Source organism: Oncorhynchus gorbuscha, linkage group LG02, assembly GCF_021184085.1.
Source record: "Oncorhynchus gorbuscha isolate QuinsamMale2020 ecotype Even-year linkage group LG02, OgorEven_v1.0, whole genome shotgun sequence".
Classification (NCBI taxonomy): domain Eukaryota; kingdom Metazoa; phylum Chordata; class Actinopteri; order Salmoniformes; family Salmonidae; genus Oncorhynchus; species Oncorhynchus gorbuscha.
The window spans coordinates 56,077,817-56,104,909 of NC_060174.1; the positions used below are offsets into that span (position 1 = coordinate 56,077,817).

The 27,093-nt window shown below is 44.9% G+C and overlaps 1 protein-coding gene across 1 annotated transcript; it reads left to right on the forward strand.

Moving 5' to 3' along the window:
• The first annotated feature begins 391 nt into the window (after positions 1-391).
• LOC124004957 (tyrosine-protein kinase CSK-like) lies at positions 392-26,903 on the forward strand. The gene is made up of 12 exons (XM_046313764.1): positions 392-1,030; positions 12,814-12,903; positions 13,056-13,172; positions 15,300-15,412; positions 17,027-17,246; positions 18,583-18,742; positions 18,931-19,030; positions 23,351-23,441; positions 23,555-23,628; positions 23,790-23,985; positions 24,581-24,667; positions 25,478-26,903. Exons 2-12 carry the CDS (start codon positions 12,889-12,891, stop codon positions 25,658-25,660), a joined length of 1,356 nt encoding a protein of 451 aa, XP_046169720.1. The 5' UTR covers positions 392-1,030; positions 12,814-12,888; the 3' UTR covers positions 25,661-26,903.
• Positions 26,904-27,093: the final 190 nt, after the last annotated feature.

A 27,093-nucleotide genomic window follows, 5' to 3' on the forward strand; every position in this document is an offset into this window, starting at 1 on the left:
GTTTAAACCACCTACGAGCGAATCTCTCTAATGCGCCAAAGTCGTTTTCCAGTGCTTTGTCTCCATTAATTATTGATGTGCATATTAATATATTTGACGGAGAAAGGGTTGGAAACAAGTGTCTCCATTATGACGATCTACATTTGACTACCTTCAACCGGATAAAAGTTATCAAAACGTGCGCGCATGCTGCTCCGTTTACGTGACTCAACAGCCAATAGCTGTTGTGCTCTCTACACTCACTCACCCCTCCACACCACTCACTCAGCAAAAGCCTGCCTCACTGCCTGATAGTCAGCAGCAGGTCATAGTGAAATACATATATATTTTTTAATAGAAATACCATGGCGGCCGCGGTGCACCTTAGAAATAGCACAAAAATCCGCGACCAATATATTTTCACCCGCGACATCGTTTTCAAAGTAGCCCAATTTGTACGAAAACTGCGAACATACCAACACTGCCTGGAGCGCTTGAAGAATATGCGCATGCGTATTGCAAGGGATCAAGGTAGGGGTGGTACTATAAAGTATATGGGCGGAACGTGCAGAACGTTGCAGATAGAAACGTAACATCTAGAACAGTTACAGGCAACAATGTTCCAATAATAAGCGCGATACATTTCTATATTCAGCGGTCTGAATTTTGTGCACCACTGCTCCTCTTGGCTGACTACATGTATTTCATATTTACAACAAGGCCGACCAGAGCAGAGGATAACCATTGACGCTTGCGGATTATTTATCTACTTTTCACATTCTGGAGAATTTAGATTACATCTGTGTGTTGATATCACTAGTTTGTGACTGAGTTGAGTTAATTCAGCGGTTTATATTTCGCTCTACGGTTGAGACCCCGTCGTGTTGTTTTCATCAAGATCAAGAACACTGACTGCATCATCATGTTGAAGTCATTTTAACTGACGCGAATGTAGATTACAGCTGTCTGGCATCTATTCCATCCACGCTCAGGCTGCCTCCGCGTTCTATCAATAGGGATGCATCTATTGATACTTATTTCCATTTGATAGGTAAGCTGTTGCACTACTGATGTTTCCCTATGTTATTGACTGCTCTTAAAACAAATAAATGGACAGATCCAGAATCACGAGGGGATCTCGAATTTTAGTAATCTAGCTGCTTGCATCGTGTGTTCTAACACAATCGGCATCTTCCAAAATCACAGGTATTATGGCTGCTTCTTCTCATAGTTGTAGAGGGATGGGATGGTCAGACTATTTTGAGTTTTAGGGCCAACAGGGATTCTGCTCAGAAGTAGTTGCACTAATATGTAGGAAATGGCATGCCATTCAGGAAGCACCCACTGTCTTGTACAGTAGCTTGCCTAATGAGAGTCACATAAACTGACTGAGCTTCAGTTCCTTGAACTTTGTCAACAGTTAGACTATTTCCTTTTTGTCATCTTGATCTATTTGCATGGTGTGACGTATTGGTGTGATTGCAATGCAAAAGTGCACCCTTTGATTAGGCAAGCAGTGTTTTAAACCGTAGAGATTCAGTATCTGATGACGACCACTTGTTCTGACTGTAGCCAGCCAATTGGTGAGCATCATGCCATAACCACAAGGATAGCACACACACTCAGTATTGTTGCTCTGATATTGTGCGCTTAGGAATGTAATGATGGAAAGAGTCGTGATCTCTATCTGCCTCTCTCTCTCTCTCTCTCTCTCTCTCTCTCTCTCTCTCTCTCTCTCTCTCTCTCTCTCTCTCTCTCTCTGCCACTTCCTCTGGCACTCTGGGTGCAGCTGTGTCAGAACCACCAAACAGCCTCCTCTGTCCTCCTCTCCTCTCCCTGGGCTCACAGAAAGGCAGCATTATGCCTGGTAGCTCAGCTCAGGCGGGTACAAGGGGCAAAAATGGAGTGGCAGAGGGTATCGCTGAGCCCCCAGATGGTGACCTGGCTGCTTCTCAAGAGGGTGTCACTGAGCCTTTAGCATCGCCAAGCCAAAAACATGTTATATATGCTGGGATGGATGGGATGGATGGATGGGCAGCTTTGGAAGACTTGGGTGAAATAGGGCTTTGACTGCTTACATGTCTGTGTGGATGATGGGGTATTGCTCTTTGGCAACCTTAACATTTCAAGTTAATTATGCTGTAATAAATACATGCAAAATGTTACTCACGAGAGCTTGCATTGAAAACAACACTCACAGGAATCTAACTCAAGTCCAGAGAATCCCCTTGGGCCAAGGCAGAAATTATGTGGGTGAATGCGTGTTTGTGTATGTGTGTACATCTGTCAGAGCGACAGAATGCCCCCCTTGGGCCAAGGCAGTAGTTCTCTCAGCTCAGTAAGGCCACTGACCTCTGTCACTGACCCTCTCTATGGACAATAGCCAGCATGCATAGTCACAATTCTCACACACAGAGAGCTCCACTGTAGCCGGATGGAGCTCCACAACTCAGAGAACAGAGAATGGCAAACCAGTGAAATAAATAATGGAGCTGGATGAAACTAACTGAGTAAAACTGTTACTCCGACTTGCTGGCTGGGCATGGCTGTGACGCAGCGCCTAGCTTTGTCAAGTGGTGTTAACCAAAAGTTATTAGCACTTTGGAGGTAGCAAGAATAGGCTTTCTCACACTGCCTATAGTGGCTAGCTTAGAAGCCAAACTGATAAGCTCCATTTCACCTTTGTTTCACTTCACAATATCAATGGGAGCATATCGGTTTGGGCTCCAGGCTATGTAGTGACTGTGATGGGAATGCTGCCTGTAGTGTAATGCCCTCCCTGCCAGTGGAATGTTTCTGGTGATTATGCAGTGTAATTATATCCACCTCTCAGCCAGGTCAAATAGTGAACTGTCCTAATGTGACTCACTTTGCTTTACCATTACATAGCCTAGTGCCCTAATGGCCCTATTGTCCATTGGCACAGCTGTGTCTTTTCTACATCATCAAGCAGGCATATCCAGGTCAGATGGTGAACTTTCCTAATGACTTTGTTTTAGAACAGAGTAGTAATACTTCTAACACCCCATAGGGAAATATGCTTTGCAACAGTACATGACATACAGATGACATATCAAATCAAATTGTATTTGTCACATACACATGGTTAGCAGATGTTAATGCGAGTGTAGCGAAATGCTTGTGCTTCTAGTTCCGACAATGCAGTAATAACCAACAAGTAATCTAACTAACAATTCCAAAACTACTGTCTTATACACAGTGTAGGGGGATAAAGAATATGTACATAAATATATATGAATGAGTGATGGTACAGAGCGGCATAGGCAAGATACAGTAGAAGGTATTGAGTGCTGTATATACATATGAGATGAGTATGTAAACAAAGTGGCATAGTTAAAGTGGCTAGTGATACATGTATTCCATAAGGATGCAGTAGATGATATAGAGTACAGTATATACGTATACATATGAGATTAATAATGTAGGGTATGTAAACATTATATTAGGTAGCATTGTTTAAAGTGGCTAGTGATATATTTTACATTTCCCATCAATTCCCATTATTAAAGTGGCTGGAGTTGAGTCAGTGTGTTGGCAGCAGCCACTCAATGTTAGTGATGGCTGTTTAACAGCCTGATGGCCTTGAGATAGAAGCTGTTTTTCAGTCTCTCGGTCCCAGGTTTGATGTACCTGTACTGACCTCGCCTTCTGGATGATAGCGGGGTGAACAGGCAGTGGCTCGGGTGGTTGTTGTCCTTGATGATCTTTATGGCCTTCCTGTGACATCGGGTGGTGTAGGTGTCCTGGAGGGCAGGTAGTTTGCCCCCGGTGATGCGTTGTGCAGACCTCACTACCCTCTGGAGAGCCTTACGGTTGTGGGCGGAGCAGTTGCTGTACCAGGCGGTGATACAGCCTGATAGGATGTTCTCGATTGTGCATCTGTAGAAGTTTGTGAGTGCTTTTGGTGACAAGCCGAATTTCTTCAACCTCTTCACGATGCTGTACTGCTTCGGCGCCGACAGAGATGGCCGCCTCGTTTCGCGTTCTTAGTTTCTTACATTAGTACCCCAGGTCATCTTAGGTTTCATTACATACAGTCGAGAAGAACTACTGAATATAAGATCAGCGTCAACTCACCATCAGTACGACCAAGAATATGATTTTCACGAAGCGGATCCTGTGTTCTGCCTTTCAACCAGGACAACGGAATGGATCCCAGCCGGCGACCCAAAAAAACGACTCCGTAAAAGAGGGAAACGAGGCGGTCTTCTGGTCAGACTCCGGAGACGGGCACATCGTGCATTCTTCTCGCCAATGTCCAGTCTCTTGACAACAAGGTTGATGAAATCCGAGCAAGGGTAGCATTCCAGAGGGACATCAGAGACTGTAACATTCTTTGCTTCACGGAAACATGGCTCACTGGATAGACGCTATCGGAGGCGGTGCAGCCAGTGGGTTTCTCCACGCATCGCGCCGACAGAAACAAACATCTTTCTGGTAAGAAGAGGGGCGGGGGCGTATGCCTTATGGCTAACGGGACGTGGTGTGATCACAGAAACATACAGAAACTCAAATCCTTCTGTTCACCTGATTTAGAATTCCTCACAATCAAATGTCGACCGCATTATCTACCAAGAGAATTCTCTTCGATTATAATCACAGCCGTATATATTCCCCCCCAAGCAGACACATCGATGGCTCTGAACGAACTTTATTTGACTCTTTGCAAACTGGAATCCATACATCCTGAGGCTGCATTCATTGTAGCTGGGGATTTTAACAAGGCTAATCTGAAAACAAGACTCCCTAAATTGTATCAGCATATCGATTGTGCAACCAGGGCGGGAAAAACCTTGGATCATTGTTATTCTAACTTCCGCGACGCATATAAGGCCCTGCCCCGCCCTCCTTTCGGAAAAGCTGACCACGACTCCATTTTGCTGATCCCTGCCTACAGACAGAAACTAAAACAAGAAGCTCCCACGCTGAGGTCTGTCCAACACTGGTCCAACCAAGCTGATTCCACACTTCAAGACTGCTTCCATCATGTGGACTGGGATATGTTTCGTATTGCGTCACATTGACAAATACGCTGATTCGGTGTGCGAGTTCATTAAAACGTGCGTTGAAGATGTTGTTCCCATAGCAACGATTAAAACATTCCCAAACCAGAAACCGTGGATTGATGGCAGCATTCGCGTGAAACTGAAAGCCCGAACCACTGCTTTTAATCAGGGCAAGGTGACTGGTAACATGACCGAATACAAACAGTGCAGCTATTCCCTCCGCAAGGCTATCAAACAAGCTAAGCGTCAGTATAGATACAAAGTAGAATCTCAATTCAACGGCTCAGACACGAGGTATGTGGCAGTGTCTACAGTCAATCACGGACTACAAGAAGAAAACCAGCCCAGTCATGGACCAGGATGTCTTGCTCCCAGGCAGACTAAATAACTTTTTTGCCCGCTTTGAGGACAATACAGTGCCACTGACACGGCCTGCAACGGACTCTCCTTCACTGCAGCCGAGGTGAGTAAGATATTTAAACGTGTTAACCCTCGCAAGGCTGCAGGCCCAGACGGCATCCCCAGCCGCGCCCTCAGAGCATGCGCAGACCAGCTGGCCGGTGTGTTTACGGACATATTCAATAAATCCCTATACCAGTCTGCTGTTCCCACATGCTTCAAGAGGGCCACCATTGTTCCTGTTCCCAAGAAAGCTAAGGTAACTGAGCTAAACGACTACCGCCCCGTAGCACTCACTTTCGTCATCATGAAGTGCTTTGAGAGACTAATCAAGGACCATATCACCTCCACCCTACCTGACACCCTAGACCCACTCCAATTTGCTTACCGCCCAAATAGGTCCACAGACGATGCAATCTCAACCACACTGCACACTGCCCTAACCCATCTGGACAAGAGGAATACCTACGTGAGAATGCTGTTCATCGACTACAGCTCGGCATTCAACGCCATAGTACCCTCCAAGCTCGTCATCAAGCTCGAGACCCTGGGTCTCGACCCCATCCTGTGAAACTGGGTACTGGACTTCCTGACGGGCCACCCCCAGGTGGTGAGGGTAGGCAACAGCATCTCCACCCCGCTGATCCTCAACACTGGGGCCCCACAAGGGTGCGTTCTGAGCCCTCTCCTGTACTCCCTGTTCACCCACGACTGTGTGGCCACGCACGCCTCCAACACAATCATCAAGTTTGCGGACGACACAACAGTGGTAGGCTTGATTACCAACAACGACGAGACGGCCTACAGGGAGGAGTTGAGGGCCCTCTGAGTGTGGTGTCAGGAAAATAACCTCACACTCAACGTCAACAAAACTAAGGAGATGATTGTGGACTTCAGGAAACAGCAGAGGGAACACCCCCCTATCCACATCGATGGAACAGTAGTGGAGAGGGTAGTAAGTGAAGTTCCTCGGCATACACATCACAGACAAACTGAGTTGGTCCACGCACACAGACAAATCAATAACTGATTTGACCATTTGATTTGTTTTACCAGCAAACTACACTATTTCCAGAAAGGTCCATTCTGTAATTCTCATTTTAAACAAATGTTCCTACTGTACCTCACAGCTACAGATTTAAAACTAGCCTCTTTTATGATGGGTCTTCTCAAACTGAGAGATGTTCAATGCTTTAGAACAATATGTCGATCCGTTGGTTGTAGCCAGTGGGGTTAACAGGCTTTTGTCAACAATATATTCTCCTGTGGTTGTGTTCATTGGGCACCAAACGGGACTGAAACAGGGAGGAACCAACTGAACTTTTTGTTTTCTGTTGAGAAATGTTTTCTGTTGTGCACTAAGTAATGCGATCGTGTGGTTTGGCTGAGGTTAGGCCTAGCCGACTTGGCAGATTCAAAGCTGACTGAAACGGGTCGGGTCTAGTCTGGATGCAAAACCTTGTCATTTGCAGTGGGATTTTCCCCTGCTGCTCTGAAGGATGTACACACAGCTCTGAAATGATAGCCATGTTTCCCTTCCTGTTGATCTAAAAGGGAGACTGTTTGACTCCTCATCAACTTTACTTTCACGAGCCTCTCAAAACTTTATTGTAAAAACCAACAACAACATGCTTTTGTTGCTTGTGTATACTCATTCGTATACTCATCTGAATTCATCCAACCAAAACTGTAAAACCGACAATAAAACCACTATTTCTGGGTGGTGTTCATTAGGCGCTAAACGGTAGAAAACGGGGAGGACCTGAAACTAGTGGTGTTGCTGACTGTAGCCGGATCTAGCTGTTGTCCCTGAGGCGGATGAGGTGGTGTCTATGTTGTTGACTTCCTGCTCTGTGGCTCTACATGAACATCTGCAGCCTGTCAGCCTGTCTGTCTGTCAGACCCAGCTAGATGGCCCTGTGGCACGCTCTCCTCTCAGAACTCCTTCGCTCACTGTACCAGTGGCTCTCTCACGATCTGCACCGCTTATAGTGTACCTGGCTAAGACTCTGTTCGTCTGTCAGACCCAGCTGGATGGCCCTGTGGCACACTCTCACAACTATCTCCCTTACTGTAACAGGCACTGCTGCTTCCCTGCACCAGGCTAGCTGCTGCATGGAGGCATAGCTCTCACACTTAACACTATCTTCCTTACTCTTCCAGGCTATGGCTGCCTGGTTTTCCACCCTCCCTCCATCTCTTACTCCTTGGCTCTGGCTTCACCCCTGCTGCTGCTGTAAAGGCCTGATAGCAGGGCAGCAGCAGCTAACAGCAGCATCAAAGTATCGGGCTGTAATCAAACAGAGCATCCTCAACCAAACGGAGCCCCGGAGGGACAGAAACAGGAGGAGGGATACTGGGACCCTACATGGCTGAACACACACACACACACACACACACACACACACACACACACACACACACACACACACACACACACACACACACACACACACACACACACACACACACACACACACACACACACACACACACACACACACACACACACACACACACACACACACACAGTATGAGGATGGCTACTGAGACCTACACAGCTGAGGGAAGGAGGAAGGGAGAGAGAGCTTGGGGCACACAGGGATAATTACTGAGGCATGGTCTGCGTTTCAAATGGCACCCTATTCCCTAGATAGTGCACTACTTTTGACTTATGGGCCTTATGGGCCCTGGTCAAAAGTAGCACACTATTTATGGAATGGGATGCAAGCCATGGGGCAGGGCTGGTAGTGGGAGCATGGTGGTTATGGGGTATTATGCTTGTGCACATCTCTAGGTCTCGTGTGAGAGCTTGTAAGGTCCATGGTTAGCCATTATGTAGTCTTTCTGTTGCAGGGATATTTTAGTGTTTGATGCAATTAGGCCTAGATACTGTATGTAGGCTAATGATTGAGAATTTAGTATAATTTTACATGTGATACTAAATAAATAATCTGGACAGATCACTTCTCACTCATTTTGCCTAATATCATTATATAACTATAGTTGTCAATGCATTGTTGTTTTTTTTGTCTGTGAGTTCTGCAGTGTTTTCATGTAGCTTAGTGAGTTCAGTGAGGGTAGTGCACTCACTGCAACAAGGGTGTGGCAGACACGTTCCATGGTCTGAGGAAGGAATTCTCCATACCTTCATACCTGTCTACCTGTCTCGTCTTGCTGCTCGGTCTACAGACTGCTGTTGAAGACAGCCTAGAACCAATTGTTCCTCTACATGCATACATTAGTTTAGACTAGAGTAGACACACCACTCGTCTTGCATAAGACATTTAGCAACTTGACGGAAAATGATGAAAAACCTGTTTGCTTTGAACCCAATTGGATGAGAATGTATAGCAGAAGGGATGGGTGTTTCCAAGGCTATTCTCCACTTGTTTACATTTTTCAGTTGATAAAATAAGATCATGACTTTATTATCCCTCATGGGGTCATTTAAGGACAGTACCAGGCAAGATAAATACAATTAATAAGGAAAAAGAAACAGTGCAGTTGATGTGCGATGGTGTCGACTACATTTCCCCTCAGTGTCTCTGTGTCAGTATGCTTCATGGTGTATTTAGCTGTGGCTCTAGTCTGTACCAGTATCACAGGGCACAGTATGTCTCCATGCTTAGGCTGCCAACTGGTTTGTGTCAACCACTGTTTTGTGATTTGGAGTGCATGGCCCTTTCTGTCTCTGGTTTATGTACAGTAGTGTTCGTTAGCTGTGCCTTTGTAGTCTGTAACAGTAGTATCACAGAGCACATCATGTATCCATGCTGAGACAGGTTCTCATTGAAGCTAACTTCCTGGTTCCTGATGTAGCCTCAGGCACATGTCACGCACGGCTGGCCTTGTACTCTACTACCCTTCTGTACGGCTTGCACTGCAGCATGTATGATATAGACCAACACACTGTGTGAAACCTCATTGTGCGCTGGACTCTGGTGGTGTCTTTCAGCAAGGACATAACCTGGGTTCACTTCGCTGAATTGTCAGTCAGGAACTCAGGCTAGCAGAGATGTAGCCTGCAACAATCAGAGAATACCTTACATTACAGACCTCTGGAACTAAAGTGTGTCTTACCCACAGACTGTATCAGATCAGGGCTGATTGACTACGGTACTCAGAAAGACAGGGGTCACAGTAGAAACTGAACTGGAATAGCTCACAAAGACTGTGTTGTCTGCTTCCTGAAAATGGAAAGGCTGTGGTTCGATGAAGAGGGAGCCTTCTGGAAACGGCTATAGCCCTTATCTGTTAAATGTGACACCAAGACATGCTGAATTATGTTCCATTCACTCACACACGCTGGGCTGGTAGCCTGCTGATATTTTGATGTTGACCTATTCAAGGACTTTTATATACTTCACTGAGCTGTTGCTTAAAATAAAGGTTACATAAAAATAAAATAAAGGGGGAAATCAAGTGTCATCCCAGGCAGGCGTGGTCCTTGTTGTTGACCTATTCCATAGTTGGTGATGTCACTGTTCCACTGGGGTCTTTAACCAGACCCATCCTGTGGCTATCTATCAGTTAAAAAAACCCAGCTCTATTATCATACAGATACATCTAAATGTAAACATAGATAAATCAAATTGATATTTCTGTGTTTATCGACTTCAAAGCATCAGTTGATTGATGGGTTTCTTCTTATTGTAGTTCTGCACTGCAAAAGTCTGGTGATTGACGTTTAATTGTCATGAGATGTACTATCACGAACTTAAGCAGTTGTTTAGATCTTCTGCTCTGACAGTCTGTCTCCTTCATCTACTTCTTTGTACAAAGAAGAAATGGTGTGCAAGCGCCTCAAACATTTATGCAGAATGTGGAACTAAACAGCCTGAGCCCATGTGTCATGGTAGTTCAGAGATCATAAGACTGGGAGGATCCCTTCAGATATGTTGCTTCTTCTGCTGCTCCAAAGATATTTATTTACCTTTTATTTTTAACTCGGCAAGCCAGTTAAGAGGCAAGCCAGTTAAGAGGTAAGCCAGTTAAGAACAAATTCTACAATGACGACCTACCCCAGCCAAACCCTAACCCGGACGACACTGGCCCAATTGTGCGCCGCCCAATCATGGCCGGTTGTGATACAGCCTGGAATCAAACCAGGGTCTGTAGTGACTCCTCTAGCACTGAGATGCAGTACCTTAGACAGCTGCGCCACTCGGGAGCCCTGTGCACGTTTGTTTTACTGTCTGTGTGGGGACCAAACAATTGATTCCCATTCAGAATTCCCATTCCCATTAAATTATACCTAAACCTGACTCTTAAACCCTAAAATAGCATTTTTCCATGTGGGGACCGCCGAAATGTCCCCACTTGTCCGCATTTTCTTTATTTTAATATCCTTGGGATTCCCTCGAGAATAGTAAAACCAAAAACACACACACATACTAACTGCCTTGACCTGATTTACATCATTCTGTTAAAAAATGTGTCTGTCTGTAAGGTAGTAACAATGGTGGGAGCATGTGTTTTCAAAGGGAAGTGTGTTAGTAAGAGAGAAAGTAAGGCCTATCAGTTGCTGTGGCCTAGCTGTAATACTAATGCTGTGCAGTCATTGTCTGTGCTCTGTCTTACTCTTTCTCTCTGTTTCTCTCTCGCTCTCTGTTTCTCTCTCGCTCTCTTTCTCAGCGACCCCACCCTAGTGTAGGATTAATCACAGTCTGGGCTCTCTGTCAGGCAGGAAGTTCACCATCCACAGTCCGCTCAGCTCTGTAATGGGTTTTCTCTGTGACATGTCCGTGGGAGGAAGTGACCTCATGTTGTGGCACAAGACGCTAGTTACTCAGTCAGGGTCATGTTCATTTGTGTGCGCAATGTAAAGCGTTTTAAAAACGCTTCACAACGGGAAATGAAAATGAGTGTTTCTTATTGGACCAGGACCCTGTTTGAGTGTTTTCTTTTGTTTGGTTCCCTAAGGAACACGGCCCAGAACTCATCCATGGGAACTGACCCTTGCTGAAAGGAAGTGGTTTGTCCTGGGATGATGGCATCGCCCATGGGCCGTGCATTCACCACTCGTGCATAGAAATAGAGTAACAAGAACAGGAAAAAGTCCCTCAGACTACCCGTTCTAGTGATTCTATTTCAATGGGTTCGGGGACGATGACACCATCCATGAGCCATGCATTCAACATTCATGTCATGTGGCTCTGCTACTTTTCATTTGTTAGGCCACATGGAAATACTTGCTGTATGTCAATACAACCATATGTCACTGACTGCATCAACTATAATGAAAGAAGTTGTAACTGACTGACCGCAGTAAATATAAAATAAATACTTTTTACTGTAAATGCTTCCCTCCTTATGGTCAATGTCTTCTAATCTAGAATAGAAAATAAAGATTGAGGAGAATCCTGAATGATCCTACCACTAGTTTACATGTTCAGTGTTTAGGAGAACTATATTAAACTCTACAGTATACTCATTAGGACGGAAAGATTCAACTTGAGACTTTTTCAAATATATTCCATATACTGTGTGTACAAAACATTAAGAAACCTTTCATAATATTGAGTTGCGCAATGAGGGTGGGCAATGAGCAGCCCAACCTGTTGCTGCTCTGACGACATAATGGAAACTTGCTTCCCCACAGTTTTGAAAGTGAGATGGGAAAAAAATATATAAAAAAACGGTTACTTCTGCTTTCTGGCACTGGCTGTTATTTATATTCTCTCTCTCTCTCTTTGGACCTTGTCAAACCCATTCTTGTAATAATTCAATATTTGTACTCCATCTATAAATATATATAGATAAATAAATATATCTGATAAATACAGTGGGGCAAAAAAGTATTTAGTCAGCCACCAATTGTGCAAGTTCTCCCACTTATAAAGATGAGGGAGGCCTGGAAATTTTCATCATAGGTACACTTCAACTATGACAGACAAAATGAGAAAACAAAATCCAGAAAATTACATTGTAGGATTTTTAATGAATTTATTTGCAAATTATGGTGGAAAATAAGTATTTGGTCAATAACAAAAGTTTATCTCAATACTTTGTTATATACCCTTTGTTGGTCAAACGTTTTCTGTAAGTCTTCACCATGTTTTCACACACTGTTGCTGGTATTTTGGCCCATTCCTCCATGCAGATCTCTTCTAGAGCAGTGATGTTTTGGGGCTGTTGCTGGGCAACACAGACTTTCTCTCATCTTTTTAAGTGGGAGAACTTGCACAATTGGTGGCTGACTAAATACTTTTTTTGTCCCACTGTATATCTGACCACCCACATGAGAAACAGCATGGTCGAAGTAAAATTGTACTTCACATTTCCATGTTTGACATTGTGGATTGGTGTACTGAATGTCCCAATTAATTGTTGTGTTTAGGCGATGACTGTCTACTTAGGTTGTCCATTGTTTTGCCTGTTATGGTCTCTTCCTCTCTCTCCACAGGTGTGTGTGTGTGTGATGGTAGCGTTCGGTGTGTGAGGCCTGTGAGAGGAGACCCACTGCCTCCTCCACTTCAGGATGTCTGAACCCCAGGTGAGACCAGGATATGATAAACAGATATGGCTGCTTCATGTCAAATATAGAGATACACTGTACCACCTATCATTGAGCTGGTTTATTGCTGAGCTGGGGTCAATATCAATTCCTCATTGCTTTTCATCCTGATAACCACTCCTGTCCCTCAGACACCAACATGGCCACAGGGCACAGAGTGTGTGGCCAAATACAACTTTAAGGGCACCACAGAGCAGGACCTGCCCTTCAACAAAGGAGATGTCTTAACCATAATCGTGGTGACTAAGGTAAGGTACCTAACTCTCTCTCTGGCGAGGGAGACGAGAAACAGGCCAAACACTCCTATGATTTACAGTTTGTGTCTACTTGGTATAAAAAATAAAATATTTCTAATTTCTGTCATATTTCTACAGTTACATATAGAAAGAACATACAGTACCAGTCAAAAGTTTGGACACATCTACTCATTCAAGGGTTTTTCTTTATTTTGACTATTTTCTACATTGTAGAAAAATAGTGAAGACATCAAAACTATGAAATGACACATTGAATCATGTAGTAACCAAAGAATGTGTTAAACAAATCAAAATATATTTTAGATTCATAGTAGCCACCCTTTGCCTTGATGACAGCTTTGCACACTCTTGGCATTCTCTCAACCAGCTTCACCTGGAATGCTTTTCAACAGTCTTGAAGGAGTTCCCACATATGCTGAGCACTTGTTGGCTGCTTTCGCTTCACTCTGCGGTCCAACTCATCCCAAACCATCTCATTTGGGTTGAGGTCAGGTGATTGTGGAGGCCAAGTCATCTGATGCAGCACTCCATCCCTCTCCTTCTTGGTCAAATAGCCCTTACACAGCCTGGAGGTGTGTTGGGTCATTGTCCAGTTGAAAAACAAATGATAGTCCCACTAAACGCAAACCAGATGGGATGGTATATTGCTGCAGAATGTTGTGGTAGCCGTGCTGGTTAATTGTGCATTGAATTCTAAATAAATCACAGACAGTGTCACCAGCAAAGCTCCCCCACCTCCATGCTTGACGGTGGGAACCACACATGTGGAGATCATCTGTTCACCTACTCTGCGTCTCAAAGACACGGCGGTTGGAACCCAAAATCTCAAATTTGGACTCATCAGACCAAAGGACAGATTTCCACCGTTTTAATGTCTATTGCTCGTGTTTCTTGGCCCAAACAAGTCTCTTCTTATTATTGGTGTCCATCAGTAGTGGTTTCTTTGCAGAAATTTGACCATGGCCTGATTCACACAGTCTCCTCTGAACAGTTGATGTTGAGATGTGTCAGTTACTTGAACTCTTGAAGTATTTATTTGGGCTGGAATATCTGAGACCTGTAACTCAAATGAACTTCTCCTCTGCAGCAGAGGTAACTCTGGGTCTTCCTTTCCTGTTGCGGACCTTCCTGTCTTAGTGATGATGGACTGTCGTTTCTCTTATTATTTGAGCTGTTCTAGCCATAATATGGACTTGGTCTTTTAGCAAATAGGGCTATTTTCTGTGTACCACATCTTGTCACAACACAACTGATTGGCTCAAATGCATTAAGAAGGAAATAAATTCCATAAATGAACTTTTGACAAGGCCCACCTGTCAATTGAAATGTATTCCAGGTATTCCACCTCATGAAGCTGGTTGAGAGAATGCCAAAAGTGGGCAAAGCTGTCATCCAGGCAAAGGGTGGCCACTTAGAATAATTTTTTGAATTGTGTAACACTTTTTTGGTTACTACATAATTCCATGTGTTATTTCATAGGTTTGATGTCTTTCACTATTATTCTACAATGTATAAAATAGCCAAAGTAAAGAAAAACCCTTGAATGAGTATGTCACGATCGTCGTAGTGAGGAGACCAAAGCGCAGCGTGATTAGAATACATACTTTTTAATGAATGACGAAGAACACTTAACTATATAAAACAACAAACCGAACATGGCGCTATATAATACTAGTGCAGACACAGGCAACTAGACATAGACAATAACCCACGAAATACCCAAAGAAGATGGCTGCCTAAATATGGTTCCCAATCAGATAAACAGTTGCCTCTAATTGATAACCAATCTAGGCAACCATAGACATACATAAACACCTAGATGATAAACAACCCCAATAAACCTACAAAACCCCTAGACAGTACAAAAACACATACATCACCCATGTCACACCCTGACCTAACCAAAATATATAAATAAAACAAAGAATACTCAGGTCAGGGCGTGACAGAGTAGGTGTGTCCAAACTTATGACTATTACAGTAGTTCAAAAAAATAGTTGCGTTTTTAAAGGATGAACTTTTGGGTGGTTGTTTCAGTAATTTTTTTCTACCTCTGTACAGTATTTACTCAGTCAATCCTGATCTGATACAGAGTTATCATGACATTTTCTGTTCCAGGACCCGAACTGGTACAAAGCCAAGAACACAGCAGGTCAAGAAGGCACCATCCCAGCTAACTATGTCCAGAAGAGGGAAGGGGTGAAGCAAGGGGGCAAGCTGAGTCTAATGCCGTCAGTACAGTACAGTCATCGTAGCCTGGTTAAAGCAGACTGAATCCTTCAAAACATTGCTCATCACTCCATGTTGTACTGAAATTACTTCCCATAAATACACTGCCTGTGTTGTGTTGTTACATTACTTACTAGTAGTGTAGTAACAAAATAAAGATATGGGAGTCAGGAGTACCTTTTAGGTTCAATAGTCAATTAAAAAAAAATATATATAGGAACAGTGGGTTAACTGCCTTGTTCAGGAGCAGAACAGATTTTTACCTCGTCAGCTCAGGGATTCGATCTAGCAACCTTTTGGTTACTGGCCCAACGCTCTAACCAATAGGCTACCTGCCACCCCGAAGTTACTAGAGTTCAGGGCTCGCCAACCTTGTTCCTGGAGAGCTATCCACCTATAGGTTGCTCCAACCCCAGTAACTAACCTGATTCTGCTTATCAACCCGCTAATTATTTGAATCAGGTGTGCTAGATTAGGGTTGGATTGAAAACCTACAGGACAATAGCTTTCGAGGAACAGGGTTGGAGAGCCCTGGCTCTAGTTCAAGTTTATTATGCCATTTCTAGGTATTGAAATACACACATAGGAATGTGTTTTTGTAAGAGCTCTCAACAATTAAAGCATAAAAACAGTCTGAAGTACCTGTATAACATAAAGGTGAAAGCACTCTATGAAACAAATAAGAACGTGCTCAGGTTAGGTGACACCATGAGTTGCAGTTTACAGTTCAGAGTATAGTGACTGTGATACAAAATCTGGTTGAAAGTGTTTGTTTTTCAGGATGTTTCTGTGTGGTTGTAAAGTACAGATAGGCTATTAGTCGTGGCAGTGAAGCCACTGTTATGTGAATATAAACCACAGTTGGGCTGAATCCTGGCTCTGTCTGACTGCATCCCTGTAATTGTAGCTAGTGCTCTTCTGTGTCCGTTTCAGCTCTCGTGTGTGTGCACTGCCGGGGGGGGGTCAGTCGGGTTCTCAACATCCTGTTAGTTAGGATAGTAGAATACACAAGGTGAAATTTCTAAATTGAATAGTGCATTAAGTTTTCTTCTTGTTACGTCAGTCACTGACAATCACTCAATTAGCTAACATTTTAGACATTTCTAGTTAAGTTAGTCTAGCCAGCTATCTAATCCTTAAGCAGTAATCATGGCCCAGTTACTGACCTGGCACGCAAGTCATATGAACATTGCACAAGTCATGGCAAAAATGCAGGAAATTGGCTTTAAATTTAGCTTAGAGCCCTCAAAAAGCTAGAAATGTGTGTGTGTTCAGTCCTGCAGTGCTGTGTGTGCACTGCACGGTTTCCTGCTGGATCTTGAAATCTCCCGCATTCAGCCACATGCCTAAGTTCTAAGAAAGTGTGTGTTTGTGTGTCTGCACACGTATGTTTTTTTCACTAATTGGTATTTTTACCAATCAGATCAGCTGTTTTGCCAACTCTTTTTAGACTTATTATTAGTGTTAGTGATAGACGTATTATCTTTTTAGACATATTAGTGTTAGTGATTGCGGTGTGTGTGTGTGCTGTAAAAGCACATTGTGACAACTGTTGATGTAAAATCGTCTTTATAAACAAATGTGATTGATTAATTAATCCCCATTCACCCCTCCAGATGGTTCCATGGTAAGATAACTAGGGAGCAGGCTGAGTGTCTCCTGATCCCCCCAGAGATGGGTCTGTACCTTGTGAGGGAGAGCACCAACTACCCTGGGGACTATACTCTGTGTGTGAGTTGCGACGGCAAGGTGGAGCACTACCGCATTGTCTACAAGGAGGGAAAGCTCAGCATCGACGAGGAGGCGTTCTTCGAGAACCTTATGCAGCTTGTTGAGGTGGGTGGTGGGGAGAGACAGGGGTGGAGGGGAGAAATAAAATGAAATAGTTATCTTTGGGCCAGTTTCCCAGTCACAGATTAAGTCTATTGCTGGGCTTCATTAAAGATTCTCTATTGCGCATGCTTTTTAGTCAAGCAGTTCATTAATCTGGATCTGGGATTTGTCCCTTCTTGGTCAAATAAAGCTGTCTATTATTTTACAACCAGAGTGTGTGAGCCATACAAATGGTGTGACCAAAGTGTATACAGAGTTGATTTCTCTGTTAGCTACTGTACGTGCTCTGGCCTCTGCAACTGTTCCCTCATCAGAGCCACACACACAGTTCCTGGAACAAATACACTGTACAGGAAGTGACAAAGAGGAAGTGAGAGTGGCAGGCTCCAGATCATTTCACCTGAAGACACCCGGCAGCCGGGTTTTACTTTCAAAACCATCCCTCTCTTCCTTCATCCATCTGGCGGCACACTATACATTAACTCAGTTTTGGAGTCATTTTGTTGGTCTCAAAAAAGCATGTCAGTTATTAAAGCCTACAAGGTGTTGTTGACATGCATTTTTTAAAACTTGACCTCTGATTATATTTTTATCCATGCTGCCCTCTGTTGGTTACGGCTAGTATGCTGAATGAGTCCATTAAAAATAGAATGTATCAATTGAAATAGAATCAATCAATTCTCACGTCACCCCGCTCCTCCGCTCTCTCCACTGGCTTCCAGTTGAAGCTCGCATCTGCTACAAGACCATGGTGCTTGCCTACGGAGCTGTGAGGGGAACGGCACCTCAGTACCTCCAGGCTCTGATCAGGCCCTACACCCAAATAAGGGCACTGCGTTCATCCACCTCTGGCCTGCTCGTCTCCCTACCACTGAGGAAGTACAGTTCCCGCTCAGCCCAGTCAAAACTGTTCGCTGCTCTGGCTCCCCAATGGTGGAACAAACTTCCTCACGACGCCAGGACAGCGGAGTCAATCACCACCTTCCGGAGACACCTGAAACCCCACCTCTTTAAGGAATACTTAGGATAGGATAAAGTAATCCTTCTCACCCCCTCCCCCCTTAAAATATTTAGATGCACTATTGTAAAGTGGCTGTTCCACTGGATGTCATAAGGTGAATGCACCAATTTGTAAGTCGCTCTGGATAAGAGCGTCTGCTAAATGACTTAAATGTAAATGTAATTGTACCTTTGAAACGAAGACCCATATGCATTTTTGTTCCATTTTCATGTATTCAGTTATCCAGTTCAGTTAAATGTTGATGATGTCATCAATATTGGCAATCTTTCCCTTTCTTGGCCTATGTTATTGACCCACGTTTTCTCTCCCTGTCCTCAGCACTATACCAAAGATGCAGACGGTCTCTGCACCAAACTGATCAAGCCGAAGCTGGAGGAGGGTACTGTGGCGGCCCAGGATGAGTTCTCCAGGAGCGGCTGGGCTCTCAACAGGAAGGAAATCAATATCCACCAGTCCATTGGGAAAGGAGAGTTTGGAGGCAAGTGGCTTTGTGAAAACGAGTGACTGTAGCTGTGTATAAATAGGTTTTATCGATGATGACTCTGTCGTAACCAGTTCGAGGCAGTCTTCTCCAGCTTAATCCACCTCATTCCGGTTCTCTTGGAGTGTGTGAATATGGCTTAGTAAATTCTCTCATTCTCACTCACATGTTTCTCTTTCCCTCAGATGTGAAGGTGGGAGACTACAGAGGGACCAAAGTAGCGGTGAAGTGTATCAAACACGATGCTACAGCACAGGCCTTCATCGCTGAAGCTTCAGTCATGACGTAAGTCAGAGCCCGAACCAAACTTCTGTTACATGTTCCCTTTCAGTCAGTCAACTTCAGTACAACACACTATGGGTAGTCGCACCCTCGCGACTTCAATTAAAGAATGAAAATCACGCCTGACAAGGCCAATGAAATCTACGCATCTTGGAAGCCCCGCCTTCCACAGGTGATAAGCGTGAGACTCGGATTCTTTCAATTATTCCGCTTTTTACCTCGATGTAAGCAGGAATGATTCACACTACTAAAACTAAAACAATTGGAACAAGACTATCTTACGTGGTAAACTGCCCCTTCATGGTAGAGCATGCTCAGCTCCTGGAAATTAGGTGCTGAAGTTTGTATGGTTCTCATAGTTTCCTAATCACAAACAATTAGTTATTCTCTGGCTTGCTTGGCCTGGCTATAGCAATACGTTAGATGGCTAAGGAAACGACGAAGGCTAACAAGCCTTATTTGGGTTCGTGACAATGCCCAAATGAATAAAAAGTTACAAGACAACAAAAGTGAGTATGTCTCGCCTCGGTGCATACTCTGGCTGCCCTCACACAAATCAGTTTGTGTGCGGGACTAGGGGACGGCTGAGACATACAAGTGCCCGTACATCGGCTGAGTCTGAGTTGCGGGACGCAGAGATGGATTGAGGCGTTGGTCAGGTCAAATGTCTCCCTGCTCCTGTGAACTCTGTCGCCGGTTATGGGAGGCGACTCGAAGAGAGAGGGCAGGCAGGTTCTGTGGGTATCCTCCCACCGCCTGTGTCTGCCATGGTTAAGCACTGTTTGCCTCTCTTCCCAGACTTATTGCTGAAGGATCTGGTCCTACGTAGACTTTCGAGACCAGGCTAGCTAACAAGCGATGCATAGCGTGCTAGCCAGGTTAACTAACTTGCAGAGTTAACTGTGGAGTTGCTGGGGTAGCTCTCTTGTTTGATATATGTAGCGTTAAGTCGCTTGGTTATTCTAAACGGACTGTGCTGCGGTCAAAGAGGCTAGCTAGCCTAGCTTAGATAAAAAAAAGCCTCATCATGGCTAATTAATTTTACTAGCAACCCCTGTCCTATTTTAAATTCCTGGAGTTGGATGGAGTGGAGAAAGCAGGTTTGGCAAGCAATGGCAAAGATTTGGTTCCTGAGAGGGCCAATCTGATGGCTAGAGGGTTACCTCCGGACATTACTGCTCCTGTTCAGTCCGCTAGGGCTCCCGCCACAAGGGGTCTGTATGCGTATAAGTGGCAAGCATTTGAGCTCTGGTTCCAAGATAAAGGGCTGGTTCCTTTTCAGTGCTGTGTGAGGGACATTTCTTATGTTCCTACAGGAGCTTTTCGAGCAGGGGCGGGCATTCTCCATTTTAAAAGTGTACAGAGCTGCTATTTCAGCGTGTTGTGGGAATTGACGACACCACCCCGGGGGTCCAGCCTTTGGTCGTACAGTTCCTGAAAGGTGTGCGCCATCTCAGACCGGTCTTTAAACCTATTGCGCCCACATGGGACTTGGCTTTGGTTTTGGAGTCGCAGTGTGTGGCTCCTTTTGAACCTCTTGATTCGGTGGATCTGAAGGTCCTCTCCTACAAGATCTAAACGTGTTGGGGACCTCCAAGCATTATCTGTACACCCTTTCGATACTCAGTTCGTCCCATCTAAATGCAGCTTTCACCCCCTCCCCCGAAAGCTGCATTTACAGGTCTTTAGTTTTTGCGCTATTTCACTTTTTTTCACCTCCTCCTTTTGCTTCTGAATAGCAACGGAGGTTACATGCCCTGTGTCCAGTACGAACTTACGCACATACATTGAGTGGACACGGAATATCCGGTTATGTGACCAGGTACAACATTTACATTTACATTTAAGTCATTTAGCAGACGCTCTTATCCAGAGCGACTTACAAATTGGTGCATTCACCTTATGACATCCAGTGGAACAGCCACTTTACAATAGTGCATCTAAATATTTTAAGGGGGGGGGTGAGAAGGATTACTTTATCCTATCCTAGGTATTCCTTAAAGAGGTGGGGTTTCAGGTGTCTCCGGAAGGTGGTGATTGACTCCGCTGTCCTGGCGTCGTGAGGGAGTTTGTTCCACCATTGGGGAGCCAGAGCAGCGAACAGTTTTGACTGGGCTGAGCGGGAACTGTACTTCCTCAGTGGTAGGGAGGCGAGCAGGCCAGAGGTGGATGAACGCAGTGCCCTTGTTTGGGTGTAGGGCCTGATCAGAGCCTGGAGGTACTGAGGTGCCGTTCCCCTCACAGCTCCGTAGGCAAGCACCATGGTCTTGTAGCGGATGCGAGCTTCAACTGGAAGCCAGTGGAGAGAGCGGAGGAGCGGGGTGACGTGAGAGAACATGGGAAGGTTGAACACTAGACGGGCTGCGGCGTTCTGGATGAGTTGTAGGGGTTTAATGGCACAGGCAGCCAACAGCGAGTTGCAGTAATCCAGACGGGAGATGACAAGTGCCTGGATTAGGACCTGCGCCGCTTCCTGTGTGAGGCAGGGTCGTACTCTGCGGATGTTGTAGAGCATGAACCTACAGGAACGGGCCACCGCCTTGATGTTAGTTGAGAACGTCAGGGTGTTGTCCAGGATCACGCCAAGGTTCTTAGCGCTCTGGGAGGAGGACACAATGGAGTTGTCAACCGTGATGGCGTGATCATGGAACGGGCAGTCCTTCCCCCCGGGAGGAAGAGCAGCTCCGTCTTGCCGAAGTTCAGCTTGAGGTGGTGATCCGTCATCCACACTGATACGTCTGCCAGACATGCAGAGATGCGATTCGCCACCTGGTCATCAGAAGGGGGGGAAAGGAGAAGATTAATTGTGTGTCGTCTGCATAGCAATGATAGGAGAGACCATGTGAGGTTATGACAGAGCCAAGTGACTTGGTGTATAGCGAGAATAGGAGAGGGCCTAGAACAGAGCCCTGGGGGACACCAGTGGTGAGAGCGCGTGGTGAGGAGACAGATTCTCGCCACGCCACCTGGTAGGAGCGACCTGTCAGGTAGGACGCAATCCAAGCGTGGGCCGCACCGGAGATGCCCAACTCGGAGAGGGTGGAGAGGAGGATCTGATGGTTCACAGTATCGAAGGCAGCCGATAGGTCTAGAAGGATGAGAGCAGAGGAGAGAGAGTTAGCTTTAGCGGTGCGGAGCGCCTCCGTGATACAGAGAAGAGCAGTCTCAGTTGAATGACTAGTCTTGAAACCTGACTGATTTGGATCAAGAAGGTCATTCTGAGAGAGATAGCGGGAGAGCTGACCAAGGACGGCACGTTCAAGAGTTTTGGAGAGAAAAGAAAGAAGGGATACTGGTCTGTAGTTGTTGACATCGGAGGGATCGAGTGTAGGTTTTTTCAGAAGGGGTGCAACTCTCGCTCTCTTGAAGACGGAAGGGACGTAGCCAGCGGTCAGGGATAAGTTGATGAGCGAGGTGAGGTAAGGGAGAAGGTCTCCGGCAATGGTCTGGAGAAGAGAGGAGGGGATAGGGTCGAGCGGGCAGGTTGTTGGGCGGCCGGCCGTCACAAGACGCGAGATTTCATCTGGAGAGAGAGGGGAGAAAGAGGTCAGAGCACAGGGTAGGGCAGTGTGAGCAGAACCAGCGGTGTCGTTTGACTTAGCAAACGAGGATCGGATGTCGTCGACCTTCTTTTCAAAATGGTTGACGAAGTCATCTGCAGAGAGGGAGGAGGGGGGGGGGGATTCAGGAGGGAGGAGAAGGTGGCAAAGAGCTTCCTAGGGTTAGAGGCAGATGCTTGGATTTAGAGTGGTAGAAAGTGGCTTTAGCAGCAGAGACAGAGGAGGAAAATGTAGAGAGGAGGGAGTGAAAGGATGCCAGGTCCGCAGGGAGGCGAGTTTTCCTCCATTTCCGCTCGGCTGCCCGGAGCCCTGTTCTGTGAGCTCGCAATGAGTCGTCAAGCCACGGAGCGGGAGGACCGAGCCGGCCTGGAAGATAGGGGACATAGAGAGTCAAAGGATGCAGAAAGGGAGGAGAGGAGGGTTGAGGAGGCAGAATCAGGAGATAGGTTGGAGAAGGTTACAACACACCTGTTTGGCCCCGCATGCCCGTTCCTGGGCTCGGTGGAGCAGTAGTAAATAAAATGAATGAATCCGAGCCTCACCCATATCACCTGTTGAAGGCGGGGCTTCCAGCGAGGTGCGGTTTTTATTGACCTTGACCATGATTTTAGTTCTTCAATCAAAGTCACAAGAGTGTGACTACCCATAGTATGTTGTACCTCGTTTCCCTCCTTCAGGGAACAGTAGTTATAGTCATAACATTACGTTATCGAGCAATCGCTTTCTGTCCTCATTGTTTAATTGTTTTCCTTGTTTACTGCAGACAACTGAGACACAATAACCTGGTCCAGTTGCTAGGTGTCATCGTTGAGGAGAAGGGAAGCCTGTTTATCGTCACTGAGTACATGGCCAAGGTAGGTGGCTCCTATGATTAAGTTAAATAAAGGTAATGCATTAATAGATAGATATATAAATAAAGAACCAAAGAGCTTTGAATACCTGTTTCTCTATTTTCCCTTCTCCTCAGGGCAGTCTAGTGGACTACCTACGCTCCAGAGGTCGGACAGTGCTGGGTGGGGATTCCCTACTCAAGTTCTCAGTGTGAGCATGATAATGATTTATCCCTACACCTTGAATAATGTTATCAGAAGTTTGCTGACAGGGGCTTATAGCGGCCAGTTGGAAATGTAACATTGTCCATTTTAATCAACATTGTCAATGCCTCTTTAAATATCAACCGTTCCCCTCCCTCTCCTCCGTAGTGACGTGTGTGAGGCCATGGAGTATCTGGAGGCCAATAACTTTGTCCACAGAGACCTGGCAGCCCGTAATGTTCTGGTGTCAGATGATAACATCGCCAAGGTCAGCGACTTCGGCCTGACCAAGGAGGCCTCCTCTAATCAGGACACAGCCAAACTGCCCATCAAGTGGACCTCACCAGAGGCCCTAAGGGAAAAGGTAGGCTAGTGTAACGGAGATAAGAACGTGCCGTAAGCTCACTCCACAGCTAGCTTGAAATGTCGCCAATGGTGCTACTGAGTTGGATCCTTTTCTATAGGTCAACTGGTTTGTACGTTGTCAAGGAGGGTGGTTACGTGTGTTAGTGAGGCAGAGGCCCCCAGGTTTGAGCCGTGGTAAAGACCGTTTACCCTGAGTTTTACTCAGAGAGGGATGAAGCTATACTGCTGAACTAGCACACTGACATCGGTTTCACAAGTCACTTTCCTTATTGTCTTTAGGAGCATACCCTGAATCTGAAATCAACCCTTAAGGAACTTGTTTAAATCGGAGAGGATTGGATAGTTGTAAGCAATATGGTAGCAATTCCACCTAACCTATCAGATGGCAAGATGGAGCTACCACCATATTACTTACACCTGTCCAATCCTCTGCGATCTACAGGGAGTAGGGGTTAGGGGTCGATTTGTGATTCAAGGTATAGAAATATTATTGTACTGCTGATTTCCACCATATCTATAATATACTGTATGTTTGACACATTGAAATAAGCTTTACTGAAAGGCTGTCTTTCCCTCTGTCTGTTGATAAACAGAAATTCTCCACCAAGTCAGACGTGTGGAGCTATGGGATCTTGCTGTGGGAGATCTACTCCTTTGGACGAGTGCCTTACCCCAGAATTGTAAGTATATTTTAACCTTTATAAAGTAAGTCACTCAACTAACTGTTAGTTATAATACACAACGTGCAATTTTGACAGTTTGTAGTACATCAGCGCTTTTCCTCTTATATGTCAGTCACCGACAGTCACTGAATTAGCCCATGTCAGCTAACATTTTATAGGTTGCTAGGTAAGTTAGTCTAGCCAGCTATCTAAGCCTTGTAGTAATCATGGTCGAATTACTGACCGGGCACACAAGGCACATGTCCAGGGGCCCTGACATCTAAGGGGGCCCCCATTGATTTTTGTTTGTCATTCTCACTCAGATATCATATGAACATGGCATAAGTCATGGTAAAATCTGTAGAACTGCAGGAAATTAGCTACAAAATGGCAACATCTCCTCACCATCCCTTGGGAAAATAGGTAGAACTGCAGTAAAACTGCATTAAAACTGCATTAAAACTGTACATTTTTCTCTCCGCCCCATGACGAAATGAATAGAATCGCAAAAAGCTAGAAACGGCCAAGTGAATAAAACTGATTGGGCAGGTGTGTTAGAAACTCTGACAGCTGTAGAGTATATGAATTTGGCAGTTAAGAGTCAATGTAGTACATTTGAAATGTGGACAGTGATATTATGGTCCAGTATAATACTATTCCTTTCAATGTTGTCAACATTCTGTCACGGTATGTTCTTTAGTGATCATGACACCATATAAATGTAATTGAAAATAGATATAAAGTCATTCCTAATCAAAATGTATTATATTTCTGCAAATGATACTCCCCTGTCTCATCTTCTCTTCATCCCCCCTTCTCCTGCCCCAGCCTCTAAAGGACGTGGTACCACGCGTGGAGAAGGGCTACAAGATGGATGCCCCAGACGGTTGTCCTGAGGTGGTGTATGAAGTCATGAAGCAGTGCTGGACCCTGGACCCCCTGGTGCGGCCATGCTTTAGAGTCCTCAGGGAGAAACTGCAGCATATCCTAGCCAAGGAGCTCTACCTGTGATGGAATAGGAAGAGGAGGTGAAAGGGGAAGTGGACAAGGATGGCTCTCCTTTCATTGAGGGAGAAATAGGACGGACAAGGATTGCTCTTCTTTCATGATGGGACCAAAGCCTGACATTATCAAGACCTCGGAGATCCTCCTTCCTCTCTTATAAAAAAGTTTTTGATTGACATTAGATTGTGCTAAAGTTTACTTGTTTTATAATTTCTCATTCTGTTGAAATGTTGTTGCCACATGTTGGCATTTCCACTTTTTTTTTTTTACACCCCCCACACACACACACACACACACACACACACACACACACACACACACACACACACACACACACACACACACACACACACACACACACACACACACACACCTCAGGGTTGCCTGTATGTCTGTTCTACAGTACATTAGTGGTTGTATCGGTCTGGCCAACTACAGTGTGTACTCCAGTGTCAAACAAACCCACCCGGGACTGTTGTGAGGTACTATACCCCTTTCACAAAATCGTACCGACCATAACCATACTGTGCTGGCTCTGATATTTTCTTTTCACATGGTCCTTTCTAGCACAGTTACAGGAAAGATGACGGATACGTAGCCTGGCCGGTGCAGTTCGGCTTGGCTCGGCTAGTGTGAATCAACCCCAAGTCAGGCAATACACTTCCCATGTCCCTGCTCTCTACCCATACAGTGTAAGATTGTTACCCCAGTTAAATACGATCTGTGCCAAATGCCTCCAGAACACAGGGCTATCCCCACAGATACTTCACTCCTCCTCTACACGCTTGCCTTTTTTCTTTTATGTTTTATGCATTTTTTTTAGTTTTGTTACACATCCTCTTCTCTTATTGCCACAAGTGTTCATCTCACATTTATCAAACTGGAAAGCAGAATAAATCCTCCACTAAAAAATGACTCAATTCAACATTTTAGGACGACGTGTAACATGACGGAGAGATTGAGATTGCATGGATACAGAGGGAAAAGAAGAAGCCATTCTGGAGAGATAAACTAAGCAAGTGAACAGATATAACTTTGATAAGTGATAAGCAAGTGTAACAGATAAACTAAGGGCAAGTGTATAGAAATAATTCAAATGTAACATGTACATGTGAAAACAGTTCAGAAATGAAAGCTGAAGGGAACCATGCATGTGGAAAGAGAAGCCTTTTTTGTACCTTTTAAAGTTGTTTTTACTTTGCTGCCATTATGATTAAATCATTCCACTTGAAAAGGTTTTGAAAAAGTTGACTGCCTCGATGATTTTATTTATTTTGACTACTGACTTTTTTGAATAATTCAATATGGTTTTGGAACTAATATTTACTTTTCAATGGAATGGGGGAATTGTTTCTGAACTTGTGTAGATATGTCGAAGACTAACAAACTTGTAGATAGTAGCTGCGACCAGTGGGTGGAGGACGCTCAACCTGTCAGAA